This window comes from Meyerozyma guilliermondii, genomic scaffold, assembly GCF_000149425.1.
Source record: "Meyerozyma guilliermondii ATCC 6260 scaffold_8 genomic scaffold, whole genome shotgun sequence".
Lineage (NCBI taxonomy): Eukaryota > Fungi > Ascomycota > Pichiomycetes > Serinales > Debaryomycetaceae > Meyerozyma > Meyerozyma guilliermondii.
The window spans coordinates 419,645-437,292 of NW_001809793.1; the positions used below are offsets into that span (position 1 = coordinate 419,645).

At 39.6% G+C, this 17,648-nt stretch overlaps 9 protein-coding genes across 9 annotated transcripts; 7 read left to right on the forward strand and 2 right to left on the reverse strand. All coding sequences in view use genetic code 12, as the record gives it.

Annotated features, from left to right (window-relative positions):
• Positions 1-526: 526 nt before the first annotated feature.
• Positions 527-1,405, reverse strand: PGUG_05907 (uncharacterized protein; the record flags this gene model as incomplete). Its single annotated transcript, XM_001482094.1, has 1 exon — positions 527-1,405. The coding sequence occupies one exon, from the start codon at positions 1,403-1,405 to the stop codon at positions 527-529; it is 879 nt and encodes a 292-aa protein (XP_001482144.2).
• Positions 1,406-1,968: 563 nt separating this feature from the next.
• Positions 1,969-2,445, forward strand: PGUG_05908 (uncharacterized protein; the record flags this gene model as incomplete). Its single annotated transcript, XM_001482095.1, has 1 exon — positions 1,969-2,445. The coding sequence occupies one exon, from the start codon at positions 1,969-1,971 to the stop codon at positions 2,443-2,445; it is 477 nt and encodes a 158-aa protein (XP_001482145.1).
• A 639-nt stretch (positions 2,446-3,084) lies between these two features.
• Positions 3,085-3,573, forward strand: PGUG_05909 (uncharacterized protein; the record flags this gene model as incomplete). The annotated part of the gene is made up of 1 exon (XM_001482096.1): positions 3,085-3,573. The coding sequence occupies one exon, from the start codon at positions 3,085-3,087 to the stop codon at positions 3,571-3,573; it is 489 nt and encodes a 162-aa protein (XP_001482146.2).
• A 344-nt stretch (positions 3,574-3,917) lies between these two features.
• PGUG_05910 (uncharacterized protein) lies at positions 3,918-5,192 on the forward strand (the record flags this gene model as incomplete). Its single annotated transcript, XM_001482097.1, has 1 exon — positions 3,918-5,192. One exon carries the CDS (start codon positions 3,918-3,920, stop codon positions 5,190-5,192), a length of 1,275 nt encoding a protein of 424 aa, XP_001482147.2.
• Positions 5,193-6,335: 1,143 nt separating this feature from the next.
• Positions 6,336-7,925, forward strand: PGUG_05911 (MFS transporter; the record flags this gene model as incomplete). The annotated part of the gene is made up of 1 exon (XM_001482098.1): positions 6,336-7,925. One exon carries the CDS (start codon positions 6,336-6,338, stop codon positions 7,923-7,925), a length of 1,590 nt encoding a protein of 529 aa, XP_001482148.2.
• An 813-nt stretch (positions 7,926-8,738) lies between these two features.
• Positions 8,739-9,602, forward strand: PGUG_05912 (uncharacterized protein; the record flags this gene model as incomplete). Its single annotated transcript, XM_001482099.1, has 1 exon — positions 8,739-9,602. The coding sequence occupies one exon, from the start codon at positions 8,739-8,741 to the stop codon at positions 9,600-9,602; it is 864 nt and encodes a 287-aa protein (XP_001482149.2).
• Positions 9,603-9,710: 108 nt separating this feature from the next.
• PGUG_05913 (uncharacterized protein) lies at positions 9,711-10,772 on the forward strand (the record flags this gene model as incomplete). The annotated part of the gene is made up of 1 exon (XM_001482100.1): positions 9,711-10,772. The coding sequence occupies one exon, from the start codon at positions 9,711-9,713 to the stop codon at positions 10,770-10,772; it is 1,062 nt and encodes a 353-aa protein (XP_001482150.2).
• Positions 10,773-11,094: 322 nt separating this feature from the next.
• Positions 11,095-12,336, reverse strand: PGUG_05914 (uncharacterized protein; the record flags this gene model as incomplete). Its single annotated transcript, XM_001482101.1, has 1 exon — positions 11,095-12,336. The coding sequence occupies one exon, from the start codon at positions 12,334-12,336 to the stop codon at positions 11,095-11,097; it is 1,242 nt and encodes a 413-aa protein (XP_001482151.2).
• A 1,879-nt stretch (positions 12,337-14,215) lies between these two features.
• On the forward strand, positions 14,216-15,823 carry PGUG_05915 (uncharacterized protein; the record flags this gene model as incomplete). The annotated part of the gene is made up of 1 exon (XM_001482102.1): positions 14,216-15,823. One exon carries the CDS (start codon positions 14,216-14,218, stop codon positions 15,821-15,823), a length of 1,608 nt encoding a protein of 535 aa, XP_001482152.2.
• Between the last annotated feature and the right edge of the window lie 1,825 nt (positions 15,824-17,648).

The window sequence follows — 17,648 nt, forward strand, 5'->3', positions numbered from 1 at the left end:
GGCTTTCCATGAAGTTAACGTCTCGATGTGATACTGAAATTCTTTATGGACTGGAAATTTGGCCAAATTGGTCATATTTTGTATGGTTATTCACCTAAGTCACGATTCCTAATGGTTCCACATCTCGATGCGCCTCTAAAGAAGAAATTCCCACCTATCGCAATACCGATCGAATATCATCAAATGTTCCTGATACATCTTTCATTGGTCTAATAAACACCATTAGTTGAGTGTTACGAATGTACTTCCTTCCCTATCTATTCTCGAAAACAATGGAAAAAATTATATTCGAATTGGTTGCAAGAATAAATTGTGAGCCGCATTCTGCAGCATAAATCTCAGAAAGTACGAATTTTGCAAAATTAACAAATAATGAAAATTTCAAAATTGACTCCGAAAGCTTCAAAGAAATGCCTCTTGCAAGACATTAGTGTACCATAGCTGTGAATAAGACTTTTGTGATCATTTTGATTGCATTTTGAATCGACGGGATTTTGACTTCACCCTTTTTATGATTCAGCATTAATTAATAACTCGATCTATACGCACCAAATATAGGTGGACTCCGAACCTGCCCAAACGCTGTCTTCTTGTTCTGCGATTCTGGCATGGCGCGTTGTTTAAATATCTCCTCGTCCTCCTTCTCGGTCTTCTCTCTCCGCGTGAGGTATTTCAACTCTTCCATGTTGATGATACTGAGGGTCGATTCTTGGATCGACTGGTATGCCTTGGTGATCCCATCCAATAAAAGTTTCTTCGTAAATTCCTTGGCCTGTTCCTGTACACATATGTCCATTCCAAGCTTGAATATATCATGCATCGTCTGCGCAATGCTGTTGATACCGATTGCGAACGCATTGTGTGCGTCGACAGGTCCCTGTACTCCTTCTTTGATCATTTGGTCCAAAGCGGCCATGCTGACGTTATGGCTCTGTCCCATCGGATTAAAGTCTTTGGGGATCGCGTCGTGTTCTCTGTACCATACGTTGCGGTCGGTGCGACTGCGTTCTTGATTATGGTTGACAACATGGTTGCGAATCTCTTGCACTGCCAGCTTTACAGCGTCATCAATTTTGTATTCGACTCCAAAATAGGCTTCGTCGGCTCCATGTTGGTAGTTGAAGTCTTTGATGACTATCTCATTATCACCAATACGATTGTTGATTTTCACTCGATCAGAATCAATGGGCTGGTCTGTCTTTTCGTTGACCAGGAGGTTTTCTAACCCGTTTTCGATGGAGTTCTTGTCCGTGTTCTGATTTGCTTTCTCATTCACTTCGTTCAATTTCTCATTCAACTCGTCCAACTTGCCACTCAACTCATCCAACTTTTCATTCAACTCCTCCTTTAATTTCATCAAATTCATGTTCAATCTTTCATTCGAGTATGGTTGTATGAAAGTCATTCCAGCTTGCTGAAAAGGTACTGAATTGAATGTTTATTTTGCTTGACGTAACGACAAGTTCACAGATTGCTCGTTGCTTTTGGATTTCTCCTGCGAATTTATATTCCCGGCACCTTCTCCCTTATAGCCTCAAACATCCAATCACCGCCGTACTTGGCACAGATCTTCGCTTATTCCGCGCTTCGGTCACGTGATATACTTTGCAACCGAAGTACTTGAACGGGAATGAAAGAGCATTAACCTCAATTGGGCATTCATTCAAAATTTACAATCTAAATGACTTTTGCAGTCATCTCGTTGCATACAAGTATAATACAATGTTCAAATTTGAAATTACTCGAGCGAAAGAAATTTACAAAGGTTATCGGATAAGTAGTAATAGCTCTACTATTCTAGGCTCAAAGCAGTTCATCTGTCCTTGCAGGTTTAGTGCATAAAGCATAATGCAAGACCCCTGCACCACCACGCAAGGCTAATGCACTTGCAGATTGACCTGGGCTCCAATCTGGTTGTTGGTCGTAGATTTGGCTGGGTGTTGGGCTGCAATATAGAAAGGTGTTGGGATGTTTGTCTATGGGTGCTGGGATGTGAAGAGATATGGTGTTGGGATGCGCCGCGCCCCACTCAATGTGGCTTATCGACGCGCATGTAGACGCATTGTCATCTGCACAATCTCTGTTATCAGTATCAATTTCTTTAGTTCTATTATAATTATGTTATTATCAATTATATCAATAATCCTCAATTACTTTAGACCTGTCACTGCAACAGAACCAGATACTGGCCCAATTGTCTTCAACTCAACTGATTGGAGTAAATACGGCTATCCAATCCTTAATCGACCCGTCGAGTATCCATATATGTTCGAATTATTTGATGGATCCAAGGTAGTGATTTATGAGTCAGGTCCTTCAAATATTAATGTAGGCGACTTGTTATTAATACAAACGAATGGGGCTCAGTACAAGGTCAATAATGAATGGTATCTAGTTGGAGCAGTGGGTCCAGATGGAAAGTATTTCAAGATATCAAATGAATAAGTCAATGCGCTCGGCATTGATTGTGATAATGTTACCAATTACAATAGTCTTCATGATGTTGAAGTTTTCATAAATGATCAGGAAAAGGTGGAGGGCCAGGTACTTGCTAGTGAGCTTGATATTTTGTCAAATTATGAACAGATATTGTGGAGTAGACAAAAGACCTTGAACGATGATAGGACAGAAGTGCTACCAAAAGGTTGAAATCGAGCGTCATATACCTATAGGAATAATGACACTTGTGCGAGGGAAGAAGATAACGGATCTGGTATATGATATTGTACTTGCACCGCTAGATTTTAACAGCAGGAGGTTATATCTGCAATCGTTTGTTGGTATATTGATTCGTGACTCCCTTCAGTCTTTTATAATATTGTATTACATTCTACATTATGCTTTCAAAGAAAATTGTAGGTTTCTTTCCCCATGAAAATGGAATCTCTTAAAGTTTGGTAATGGATCTATGGCACTCGAAGTAAATTCCGAAGGTCGAAATAACAAAATAGCAGATACCGAAGCCCTACGAAACACATCTCGACCCTTTTTACGCATCTAGAATTTGCAGCCAATCGTCATCCTGCACACATTACTACCCCTCAACTTCAACTCAGAGTCTAACTTCAAACTCAAACACTACTTATGAATCTAAATGGCTTACCAAGTGAAGTTCTCACGCGTTGCTTTTCCCACTTGAGCACAGATCTACTCACAGATATAATACTATTGGACAATATTCCCGATTATATACTTGAAGCAGCAGCTAACAATCTCAACCATATATGGTATGCAAACCGACTTCAAGGCAAGAACAGAATTGCAATTATTAACGAACACTATGAAACCGGTTTCGTGCGAAATTACGATGAAATTTCTCGCTACTGGTTTCACTTTGAAACCGAGTTCGACCGCTTTCTGCGCATACACAAGGTGCTCGAAAAGAAGTCCATCACGCGTCCTCTTTGGTTCCATTATAAATGGGAAAACATTTTTGAGATGCGTCGAAATCTCGATGAAATAAACTCAGTTTACCGTGGCCAAAAGTTAGGCATAAGTGCTGACCTCACAGACATGTCGTCCAAATGTGTTCGTTTTTTCTCAGACCATGATATTAATCGCAAGATCACTTAACTCTCATTGTACGCTTGTGACCGTGTACATTTGATTGATTTCCCTAATTTAGAAACTTTCTATGGCAAAAAATGCGAAATAACTGTTGACCACACCCACCCCAGCTTGAAGAACTTATATCTTAAAGGGGTGACTTTCAGCTCATTACCAGTTAATTTGAAAGAGTTGGTAGCAAGATATTGCTACATAAGTATGAAGGAAGACCATCCGAAACTAGAAGGTTTACGAGTGTTGGTTTTAGTGGACGTACACTCTTCTGATTGTCCCTTACTACTTCAAAAACTCTGGAACAAAGATTTGGAAACTTTTCGTATACTGAGGGTATCGATGATGAGGAAGAAGTTATGGATGAAGTCATAAATGTGAATGAAGCCATTTCCATGCTTGGCGCCAAAGTGATGAATTTTGGATCTGCTAGTTCATCGTTTTCTGGATTTCCTAAAAATCTACGCTCTTTGTTCTCCAAGAATGTAAGAGCTGATCCGTCTTATAATGGTATTATCCTTCACGATTTGACCGCTTTTACTCAAATGACTTCCCTCACGATTTTTCCGTATTCAGGTATTATCGACACTTTGAAATTACCGCCCAAGTTGCTCAAACTTTCGATTACGTGTGTTAAGTTTCAAGACTTGGAAAGAATCAGTTTTCCGCCTCGAATAGTTGACCTCAAGTTAACACATTGTCATATCACTCTGACTATCGGCTGGCTAGAACCAGTCCGATTGAAGCGACTCTCACTTGCCCACAATAATTTTCGACCTTTTAAAGCTTTTCTTCCTTGCTGTGAATACTTGAGCTTGGACGACAATCCTTTAGCGGAACTTGAGATCGAAGCTCCCGTTATTAAGCATATCAGTTTGTGCGATACTTTATTGGCGTCAATACCGAAACTTCCAGATAGTCTTCAAGTACTTATTATCAGTGGCTATGACCTAGCACTCACCCATATGTCTGATTTGCCTCCTAGTTTAAAGGTTTTAGACCTCGCGGATTCTACAGATGTAGTTCTTGAAGACTACACTTTCCCTCCATCAATACAAGAACTCAACCTCGGCCAAATAGGCTTTTTAAAAATGAGTGGAGTCAAATTTGCCAAAGGATCAAGATTAAAAGAGTTGATATTGGGCGATTCTGATTTATCCACAATGGACTTCTCTAAATTAACTACTCTCAACGACAGAATGATTGAGCTCCCCTCAGGCTTGAAGGCACTAAAGTTGCAAGGCATGAACTTGGAAAACATAGATGGTTTCACCATTCCGCAATCAGTTACATTTCTAGACTTGAGAGAAAACAATTTGGAATCATTTGAAGTTAAGTCTCATATTGAGACACTCTATCTCAATGAAAATCCAATAAAATCAAATTTTACGGTACATGAGGATCTGGAGCTAAGAGTTTTTGATCTTACAGGTATTGGAATAACAATGTTTTCATTTCAAATGGTTAAAGCTCCAAAACTCGCCCAACTACGTCTAGGTGCTGAGCTCGAAAAGATCGATCTTTCGAATATGCCAGTCGATTTTCAAGTTCTAGAGCATTATGATGGTGGATCCTGTACATTGATACAACCCAAAACGGGGCCCGAATCATATATCTACAGCAGTTTGCTATGAGTTTATATTGGATCACGAAAAGACCAACTAGGACTCGCACTGAATATTACAGAAGCTGTGGCTTAGGGTTTTACTTTAGCTGTGGTGAGGAAGAAAATAGACAAAGTCAGTTTAATATAAAAATTTACGTTATAGTATATGAATTCAGTTTCTCAAAGTGGCCAGAGAAACCATTGTTGATGTGCTTTTTTATACAATGTATTTCTACGAAACATAAGTTAGTCTTGATTTTGTTCAATCTTGATATTTCCCCAGTGCCAACTATTCTCGCAATGAAATCAGTATATCTCTACAATGGTGTTGGGAGAAGCGCTGTTTTAGAATCAGTTAATCCAGTTCTATGAAACCCTCCAGTATGCAACAGTAGCAGATCCAGATATGGATAGATAGAGCAAGGATAATGGTTGCAAAAAATTACCCGATTGGGAAGAACCTGCAGCAGACCGGAATCATATTTGGAGAACTTCTTCGCTAATAGAGATTACGGGCACTGATCCGAGATTGCCTTCTCAAGTGTATATTAGTGATAATATACAGCTAATCCGAGAACTGTCTTCAAGCGCAAGTACTGAATAAATTTATATGTGAAATTGCAAATTTTTAAAAGTTCAATATTTAGTTGGTACGTATTGCCAGTCATTCTTGAGAAGACTGTAAACAACGTATTTGCAGCAGCCTCTTCCCTCATTAGGTGAATGTAGATCTCAGGCTGGCTGTTTCTTCTTGTCGACTAGCGGTTCCCGATTAAGTCACAATCGGATTTCAGATGGTTCTCTTCCATCCCTATATCTCATTCATTACTCACTTGAGTGTTACGTATTTGAGCATACTAGCTTCTAATCCAATTGCAGAACCAAATAGAGACATGGTCTCTAAGTTCATTTATAAGCATCACGTTATCTGTTATCCATCTCATGGCTGAATAATTCAAGATTCTCAAATTAATGTTCGGTGCGGCTTATGTCCGCGGACTCCGAGGACGTCCTGGAGAAAGCTCATTTTGCAATGATTATAATATCGATACAAAGCGCCAAGATGTTGCGATATTTGCTCCGTTCAAGGTTATAAAACGCGGAGATCCTTAACATGGTGGATTTACTCGTAATTCGTACCTAGAGAAGTGGAGGGTAGTTCCCAAAAAATATGAGAAGCAACTTTTTCCAGGAAACATTGTTTGGTATCATTATAAGAAAATTATCCAATAAAAAATTCTTGAAGCATTCGTATGAAACAAGAGAATATGTTTCAGAAAAGTCTCAGGAATATTCTGGTCTATTTTCATTGAGTCTGGATATTGACATAAGCAAGAAACAAGAGATCATAGAGATAACTTGGGATAATGCAAAAGATCCCGAAAATCCCAAAAACTGGTCAACTTTCAAACAAAGTTTATTTTGCTTCCAAGTTTCGTTTTTAACGCTTGCTGTTTATTTGGCATCAGCTATTTATGTTCCGGGAATTGAAGATATTCAAGAGGCATTTAATGTGGGTCATGTTGCAGCTACACTTCCATTGACTTTATTCGTGTTTGGATATGGGTTTGGTCCAATGATATTCTCCCCCATTTCTGAAAATGCAGAGGTTGGAAGAATGCCATTGTATATTTCTTCGTTGCTTATTTCTGTCCTCTTACAAATTCCACTAGCGTTGGCTCACAATTTTGCAGGACTATGTATATTACGTTTTCTAACTGGAGTTTTCGCCTCCCCCTGTCTATCAATAGGACCTGCTGCTGTATGTGATGTGTTGAGTGTTGCGTATGGACCTATTGGAATTGGACTATGGTCCGTTGCTGCAGTTTCAGGTCCTTCGTTCGGTCCATTAATTGGCTCTGTTTTAGTGGTGAAAACGAGTTGGAGATGGACATTTTGGATATTGTGCATACTAGACGGGTTTGCTTTGGTATTGGTTTTTTTCTTCTTTCCTGAGACTAATGAGAATGCCTTATTACACCGTAAGGCTGTTCGGTTACGCAAGATGATTGGGAATGAAAATATTGTTAGCCGCAGCGAACTAACCACTCACCAGATGACGCTCAACGAAAAAATCATTGATACTTTATGGAGACCAATCGAAATCACAATCCGCGAGCCAATGGTATTTATGGTCCACATATACTTGTCATTGGTGTATGCAATTATGTATTTGTGGTTTGAATGTTTCCCAATCGTATTCCAGGAGGTCCATAATTTCAGTTTAGTGTTGACTGGAGTGGCCTACATGGGTGTTATCATTGGTAGTTTGATTGGAAGTATCATTTATACTACCTTAACCTATCATATTTTCACACGAAAGGTACTAAGAGGTGAAGATGTTCGTCCTGAAGTTTTCATTCCCATGACTATATTTTCTGCTATGGCAATGTCCATTGGGGTCTTCATCTTTGGTTGGACTGCATCACCTAGCATACACTGGGTATTTCCTATTATAGGATCAGCGATTTTTTCTCTTGGGGCATTTATAACCTTTCAAGCATTGTTCAATTATCTTGCTATGTCGTTTTTGAGGTTCGTTGCTTCTGTGTTTGCTGGTAATGCATTGTTCAGGTCTTTCATCGGAGGTGCCTTGCCATTAGTTGGTAGAAGAATGTTTTTGAATTTGGGTCCCGAAAAATTTCCGGTTGGCTGGGGTTGTAGTATCATGGGGTTTATTGCTGCTGCTATGGTATCCATTCCAATATTGTTCAATTCAAAAGGGTCTAAGCTTCGAGCTAGATCAAAGTACGCTGATTAGAAAGAAAGGGTGAAGCACGCAATGTACAGAGTTTGATTCAAAAAAGTTTGGAGATTGTCGATCTTGGTTGTTTGAGTAGAAAGATGAGACGAATTTTTGCTTCAAATCTTCAACGCAGTCTAGATATCAAAATCCATGACAATCTACATATTCATGCTCCAATCGAAAGCTTAGATCTGTAATTTGTCAGAATAAGAGAAATTTGAGAATTTTGTAAAAGTATATAATTGTGCACTTATTGGGTATGAAAGTATACCCCTGAAATGCAGAACACAACAAGCGGCAACTTACCACATTTCAGGATTCACAAAGAAGCATTCCATATCCTCAAGTTGGTCAATGTAATCAACATCTATCAAGGTACAGCTGATCTTGCTGAATTTTTGCAGCCGTTTACCTGCATATAACTTTGGTCCTTTGCTCAATTCTCGAAAATACTTGAATGAGAATTGAGCTCAAACCAATAGATGATTTGAATTTCCGATAAAAACCTCTTTGCGGCTACCTACTATTCAAATGCTCAAAGCATTCAAGTTTTCAACCTGTTTCTTTCAACCCTAGCTCCCTTAATTAAACAAAAAATTAAATCTCACCAGCCAACACCGCGTATCGCTAATACAACGCAGGTAAAATCAGGGATAAAAGTCACCGCACTAAGGGTGTTGGGATCGATCTGGTCAAGTGGTATGGCGGTGTATGCTTGGTTTTGAAGTGTCATGCCTCATGTGGGATGGCGTAGCTTGATGCATGATAACGCATTTTCATCTGAACACTTTTTTGTGACCATGTAAATGGACCCCTGAAACTTTAAGAATGAACATAAATTCTTTACCGTACGAAATAGTCACAAGTTGCTTTTCTTACTTGAACACAGAGCTGCTCAGCAACATAATATTATTGGAGAACATTGATGATCACATAGTTCGAGCTGTAGCTGACCATCTCAACCATTTATGCTATTCAAAGCGAACTCTAGGGATCTATGGAGGAACAATTAGAGGTATTGAAGGTATTGCAGGTATTGAAACCTACTATGAGACGGATTTCGACCGGTTTCTACGCATACACAAAATTCTCGAAGAGAAGTCACTCAAATGTCCTCTTTGGTTCCATTGTTCGTGGAACCACACTTTTCAAATGCTTCAAAGTCTCGATGAAATCAAGCTGGTTTACAACGGCCAAGAATTGGGCATCCATGGCACCTTGATTGGCAAGGAGCTTCAAGACTATTCTATTTTTTCAGATCATGATATCAATCTCAAGATCACTTGCCTTTCATTGAGTTTCGCTTATAACTGTTCTATCAATTTGGATAATTTTCCGAAATTAAAGAGTTTTTATGGCGAAACTTGCGAGACAATCGTTGACAACAATCATCCCAGCTTGGAGAACTTATATCTCAGAGAGGTGACTTTCAGCTCATTACCGATTAATTTGATAAAGTTGGTTGCGAAAAGGTGCTGGATAAAAATGAATGAAAGCCATCCGAAACTAGAAGCTCTCACAGTTTTGGCTCTAGAAGGCACACAAGAACCTTTCAATTACTCCTCGCTACTCCGAATACTCTGGAACGGAAATTTGGAACATTTTTCGTATATCGGTTATGAGGTAACAGATGTGGATGAACTCATCTCCATGATTGGCCCCAAAGTGCTACATTTTGGATTCGCTGGCTAATCATTTTCTAGGATTCCTAAGCTGCTACGCTCATTAAACTGCAATCGTAGTAGCGGTTTTTTCTTCCATGATCGTATCGGCCTGCAAACTTTGTCGGATTTTACTCAGATGACTTCCCTTACATTGAATAAGCCATCACATATCACTGGCACTTTGATATTACCGCCCAACTTGCTAAAACTTTCGATTAGGTCTGCTAGTTCTAACGTCTTTCCGAAAGTTGAATTCCCACCAAAATTAGTTGACCTTGAATTGGAGCAATGTGGTATTACCCTGACTACCGGATGGCTAAATCCAGCCCGATTGAAGCGGCTTTCACTTTCAAGAAATAAGCTTTCATCTTTCAACGCATTTCTTCCCTGTTGTGAATTTTTGTGCTTGAGCGACAATAAAATAAAGAGAGTTCAAATCAGAGCTCCCGTTCTTGAGCACATAGACTTGAGTGAAAATATGTTGAAATCAATTCCCAAGCTCCCAGCCAGTCTTCAAGTACTTGTTCTCAGTAACAATAGACTACATCTTTCCCGAATGTCTGAATTTCCTTCTAACTTGAAGCTTTTAGACCTCTCGGGAGCTGGTTATGGAGCTCCTAAAAAGCATACATTCCCATCATCAATTCGAGAACTCCATCTTACAAAATTAGACTTGTCAGATATGAGAGGAGTCAAGTTTGCCAAAGGGTCAAAATTGAAAGAATTGAATATGAGCATATGTCGAATAAAGAAAATCAGCGATAGAATGATCGAGCTACCCCTCGGCTTGAAATCACTAAACTTGTGTCTCAATCGTTTGCAAAACATCGATGATTTGACCATACCGCAAACAGTTACTTTTCTAGACTTGAGAGAAAATGATTTGAATTTATTGCAAGTTAAGTCTCATATTGAGACACTATACCTCAATCAAAATAGACTTTCACGTCTTGCAATTCCAAAGGATCTGGAGCTAAAGTTTCTTGACCTCACACTGACTTTATTGAAGGGATCTTCATTTGATATCTTTGGCGCTGAGAAACTCACACAGCTACGTCTAGGGCAGTGGCATAAAGTGATAGACCTTTCGAAAATGCCAGTTAATCTTCAAGTATTGGAATATCAGGGTCCCGGTACTCTTGAAGTCGAAGGATTCCACAGGTATCCTGGTACAAGCATTTACAGACGTCTGCTATGAATTTTCACACCACGAGAATAACAGCTAGAATACCCCAAATATGCAAGGAGCTGCCACGGTTCTGAGACTAAAATTTTCTTTCAATCATTCCACTTTTATGGTTTACGTTTAAGTGTGCTTCAAAAGTTATAGTCATCTGGAAAGTTTTGGAGAATCATGTTAGAGTGTTAGATAAGGTATACGAGAGTTTATCTCCTCTATCGGTTTGAGCCTCTTGTTCTTTTCAGTGCTAAGTCTCATTGCAATTTGATTGACGAGTAAGTTCGCATTTCTGAGATCAATATTGGGTGCAAAAAGTGATAGTACCAGACGACATGGATGGTTAGCTCCTATCTATAGTATCATTGAGGAACTTTGCCGCCCGCTTGATACCAAAGTATTTTTCATCCAAGTCTGCATACCCAAGTTTAAGACCTTTAGCCTCGGCTGCATTGATTTTACTCATGACAGGGTTTTCGAAAACGAATACAGCATCATGTATACCCCATGGTTCAACATAGACATCGGTTCGGCAATGCTTAGTATCTCCATCCCGATGGAAATGGTGAATTCGAGGATCATACTTTCCCTCTGAGTTCCCATAAAGGACAGCCGAGAACAAAGGAACATCCAAAACTGCCTCTGCCCATCTTAGAGCTTCGTCTCTGAGCGACTCATCTTCACCACATACCATGAATACGCTATGGTTGGCATCTTTATAGCAGTCGATGTCCCAATCTGCTTTGTTAATTGGATGTTGAGCCGGACAGTATATTGGGTCACTACGATCAACCGTTCCAAAACCTTCCTTAAGCATATCGCCTTTAAAAGCACCAAATCTGATCATATCTCGCTTTTCATTCTCGTAATATGAACGAGTGGGCTGCCAATTGTCGTCAGTAGGTTTAATGTCAAGCCAAGGACTAATAAGAATTAATGCTGTTGGCTGAACCAAAGTGCTCCCACTTTTCTTCAAGTACTGGGTGTACCCAACAGCCAAGTTTCCTCCTGCTGAATCTCCACACAAGATAATATTTGTGCTTCCAGCCTTTACTAAAGCTTCATATGTTTCATGTAACTGGTTCAATTGATGAGGAACATGGAACCCTTTTGATGTCAATTTGTAGTCTAGATGCAAAATGGACAATCTGGACTGAGCCTCAGGATCAAGAAGCTTGTATATAGCAAGCATTGACACAATCTGACTTGGGGTTGTTTGCAAAAAGTAACCTCCACCATGAAGATATATTAATATTGGATCGGAGGGTTTCCTCTCAGGTTGCTTGACAAGCCAAAGAGAGTTGTTATCATGGCGGGTGCCGTATCCAGGAATCAGTTTTGTTTTAATTCTGTATAAAAATGGCACTAAATTGCCGATAATATAGTCGTTGGAAAAACTGGGTATATACTTGTAATCGGAGAATTTATATGCCAAGGCATCTCTAAAGATTGTCAATTTGAGGCAGGATTTCAAGTCATTATGGTATCTTCTGAAGGCAGGGAAGCCCAAGTAGTACAATATTATCACCCATAAAAGTCGAAATGGAAGGGTTGCAAGTTTGCCTATGGTGCCCGCTGAGAGCATATTTTTCAAAATGCGGGGGAAATTGTGGGGTAAATTTTTCACGGGAAGTTCGCAGCTTTATAGTCGACAGTACATTGTACTCATTGTGCATATTACGTCATTCAAGAACAATGGAGCCTGGTCAGTTCTGAATTCGAACCCTATATGAAATTTTGGGAAACACAATATGAGATTTCGAGTACGAGTATAGTAGAATAATATGAGTTTGGATCCATCAATTCAGGTACATTTCGTGCAATTGACCCAATCGGTACAATACTACCCATGGGATTCTCAAAGCGAGGATGGCGTGCGATTGTCTTTGTGCTGCTGAACTAGGTTTCTGAACGTGACTTCTAGTTAACCAAGAGTATTCCGAATCAAAAGTACACTTTCAATTAATTTGAAATTTTGCAATTTCAGAAAATTATACACTTTTCTCACAAAGTACCATAAGAGTGCTCATTTGACTAGTTTCCTTAGATGTAGTGCTCTGTTATTTGAGCATTACCTCACAATTGACTTTGAATTGGTGATCAAATCTTGCAACCAAATTTTGAAACATTTCATTCCAATTTGTTTCTGGTTGCAAACCTAAGCCACCGATAAGCGTATGGAATTAAACTCTATTTGTCCTTCTCATTAGCCCCCCCGGACTTATATTTTTGAAGCGTGAAGCAGCTTCTTTTGGAATTTCATCCTGGTTTTGTACTTGCTGCCTCTAGTGTTCCATGGCCTCTTGGTCCTTTTGTTGGAATTTGCCGTTCCTGGTACTTGCCTTCTTCCTCGTAGAATGACGATCGCAGAAAATTTCCGGTAGTATGCCAAGCTAGCTTTTCCCCTTAAAAGCTTCCTGATCGAGGTCTTGAATTTTTCACTGTGGGGGTACTTTAAGCTTTTGTTGTAATCTTTGCCATGGTTGGCGCAATATGGCCGAGACGTTTTGCTGCAATCTCCTGCGCAGTGGCTGCATCATACACTCCTCGATCAATACTGCGCTGCAACAATATCATTCCCTTCGTGATCTTCGATATTCTTCCTTTTGGGTGTTTTGTTCTGTTCCAAGTACCATTGATCTCGCTGGGTGCGGCTCCGTTCACACGGCTAATAACAATTTAAGTATTTGAAAGCTATTATTGATATTATTGATAAAAGAATAGCTTATTGAATTGTAACTAAGTATTCTTTCAAGCCTGGAAACCTACAAACACATCATCCAATCAGTGCTGTGAAGTTGGAGCCGTGCGCATGTTTACGAGCCGAGCCGTTCATTTCTTGCAGCCGAGGCGTGCGCGGTTCATAAATGCGGTGTTGAAAAAGTGATATGGTTTGCAACCAGAAATTGTCTCCTCACACAAATGCGAGAGAGAGAAACGGCTTGGTCTAGTGTATAGTGGGATAGTGGAAGTAGACAAAAGTGGCTTTACATGCTGAAAAGAGGTGGTTTTGTGGGTTTTCATGCGGTGCTTAAAAGTACCCCAACTCCGTGGTCACGTGATACAATTCAGGGTCCCGCGTTTCATTGCCGTGCGCCGCACTAAACTTTATATTAAGTGGGAGCGCCTAAAAGTCTAATAATGAATCTTAATGACTTACCATGTGAGGTAATCACACGGTGCTTTTCGTACTTGAGCACAAAACATCTCGTCAAAATATTACTGTTGGAGAACATTCCTGAAATATACTCCAAGCTGTAGCTGAGAATTGCAATAATTTATGGCATTCGAAGCAAGTTCGGGGGATCGATATAGGAACAATTGAAGGTACTGAAGGTATTGAAGGTACTGGAGTCTACAATGTAACGGACGTTGACCGGTTTTTACGAATACACAAGATTCTTGAAAAGAAGTCTCTCAAATGTCCTCTTTGGTTTCATTGTCGATGGGAGAACATTTTTAACATGAAGAAAGATCTTGATGAAATAAATCTGGTTTACAATGGCCAAAAATTGGGCATTCGTGTTGACTTCAAAGACCCGGCGTTTCAAGTCTATCCTATTTTTTCAGATCATGATATTAATCTCAAAATCACTTGCCTTTCATTGAATCCTTTTCCTGGATATTTCATCGACTTGAATGATTTCCCGAAATTGGAAACGTTTTATGGCGAATGCTGTGAATTAAGAGTTGACCCCTCTCACCCCAGCTTGAAGACCGTAATTCTCAACCTGGTGACTTTCAGCACATTACCGATTAATTTGATAAAGTTGTTCGCGATAAACTGCAAGATTAGAATGATTGGAAACCATCCAAAGCTAGAAGCTCTCAAAGTGTTGTCTCTAAAAAGTACACAATTACATTTTGATTTCACCTCGCTATTCAGAGTAGTCTGGAACGATGATTTGAAACATTTTTCGTATACCATTCAATGGGATAGAGACGATGATGAATATCGTATGATAATGGAGGAGGATGAAGTCCTCACCATGGTCGGTCCCCAAATGACAAGCCTTGGATTCCCAGATCCAATTTCTGCTAGGATTCCCACCCTGCTACGCTCATTATACTCCTTGTATGGTGGAAGCCTCCAAAATTTGACTACCTTTACCCAAATGAGTTCCCTTACATTATGGGAGCCATCGGGTGACATCAACGATTGTAAATTACCGCCCAACTTGATCAACCTTACATTGCACAAACCACGAGGTATCATCGGCTATAATTTTTCTTTACCGGCCAGCTTGCGCAAACTTTCGATTCAGTGGGCTCAATTTGAAGACTTGGAAGAATTCTTTCCACCTGAAATAGTCGACCTTGAGTTAGCTTGTTGTGAAATTGAACTGACAGACGAGTGGCTAAAACCAGCCCGATTGAAGAGACTTTCACTAGAAACTAATGCGGTTTTAACTTTTAAAGCGTTTCTTCCTTGCTGTGAACATTTGTGCTTGAGCGACAATTCTTTAACGGAACTTCAAATTGAAGCTCCCGTTCTTGAGTATATTAACTTGACTGGAAGTAATTTAAAAGTAATTCCCAAACTTCCCGACAGTCTTCAAGTACTTGTTATGAGATTCGGAGAGCTAGAACTCTCCCAGATATCTGAATTGCCTCCTAACTTAAAAGTTTTAGACCTCTTCAGTGGTGGAATTGGAGCTTTTCAAAACTACACATTCCCATCATCAATTCAAGAACTTCACCTTAAGTACTTGAACTTATCGTGTATGAGTGGAGTCAAATTCGCCAAGGGGTCAAGATTGAGAGAATTGGATATGGGATATTCTAACCTAATGACAATCAACAATAGAATGATCGAGCTACCCCTCGGCTTGAATGAGCTAACGTTGTATGACAATGACTTGCAAAACATAGATGATTTGACCATACCGCAAACAGTTACATTTCTAGACTTAAGTTCTAACAAGTTCAGTTCATTGAAAGTTAAGTCCCATATTGAGACACTATCCCTTAAAGGAAATTCAGCATTATCAGGCCTTACGATACCAAAGGATCTGGAGCTAAGAGCCCTTGATCTCAAAGGACTGGACTTGATCAATTGCCACTTGATTTAGTTGGAGCTGAGAAAGTTACACAACTACGTCTAGGACGTGAGTTTAAATTCATTGAAGTTGCAAAGATGCCAGTCAATCTTCAGTTTCTAGAATACCCTGGGTTCAATGAAATCGGGTTCGATGAAATTGAAGGATTTCACAGGTATCCTAATACAAAAATTTGGAAACGTATTCTGTGAGTTTTCATATTATGGGTCGACGAGAAGAACAGCTAGAATAAATAGTCAAGCTGGTCACGGTGAGATTCAATGATTTCCGGGCTCAAAGGTAGATAAACCAATTTGTCGTCCTGGCTAGAAACCAGGAAATATTGTGGATTTTCTCATCCAAAAGTCTACAATAAACTTCAACCTACGGTACAAAATCCTTGAGCACAAAGGCTCTTCTTTCATATGTTAAAATGAATGGCAGGGGGAAGTTTATTGTCCCGACTTTACGAGATGCGATAACATAGAATCGAAATGAAGATCAGGAAACTTTCGATAAGTCTACTGTTTTCAAAATATAATATCGGTTCTGGTGCTTCTCAAGGAGTCTTGAAGGGTTGTAGATGGAAATGGTGCAAGATGCATACTACTAGCCTTGGAGAATTAGTAGTTACCCAACCTTGAATCAAGCTGATAACTAAATTTGGCCTTCAAGCCGTGCAATATGGTACTTTTGAGTATATTGTGGTCACCACGAAAAATGTCCGCGATATTTTCAAGGTGGAGGATTTCGTAGCACCACTTGTTTCGGAACCTTCCACCATCGTTTTGATTCAAAATGGAGTCGATATCGGTGCTGACGTTAACTTTTGAAGTCATTGTAATGGTACTCTATGTGCCCTTTACGATATTCTAGACTGAAAAGTTGTGATAATGCAGCTAAACGACTTGAAGAGCTGGTAATCGACTGGAGCCCACTGGGCATTCAAATGAAATGGACCTGTATTGATAAGAAAATGCCTCGCGAATTTGCAGCCATTTTATAGTACTGGTGTACTGATAAGAAAAGCAGAAGGAAATTATTGAGAAGAATGATGGAAACGGAAAGTTTAAGGAATAAAAAGGGAGGAAAGCAGAATCTGTTATCGTAACGTCATTTTCAGGTGCTTTGACCTGCGGAAGCTACAACTTTTTCACGGCTCTTGGCTTGGCATTTTTCTTATATACTGAGCTTCGCAGTTTACCTTTGATTTAGATCACAATGGGGGAAAAAGTGGCTGAAGAAATTGTGGATGAAAATATGACTGAGGACACTATGGCCGAATATCTGGAAACCGATTATAAACTCTCGGAAAAGAAGGAGACGACGTGTTTTTTTTTGACTTCTTTCCTCTTGTGTTGCGGCTGGTTCCCACCCGGCCTCTTTCGGACATCAAATGAGGATGCAAAGATTCCGGGTTACATCTGGTTCTTTTATGCAACTTTTCAGGTGATCGGTATTGGGATATGGATCGACATCGTAATTTCTTCCATTCGATATTGTAATTCAAGGAGAATGATTGAAAATAATTTGTTTACGCTTTTTGAGCACCTTATTCTATGTATTGGGGTTTTCGGCTATTATTGCGTGACAGAGTTATACATCTATAAAGATTCTTTGACTTACTTTGTTCGTTTCTTATAGTATGGTGAGTGAAATTGAATAAGTTTACCTTTAGTATTTTTATGTAGTAGGCCCCAAGATGCATAAATGCAGAAGCATATCAGGGATCCTTTCGGACGAGAAGTGTATTTTAGGTTTCTCAAGCTGCTCGAATGTACTCAGAAGTCACCACCCCAATGTCTATAGATATCTACAGGTACCAAAACATTTCAAAGATTGGCGAAGGTGACCACCA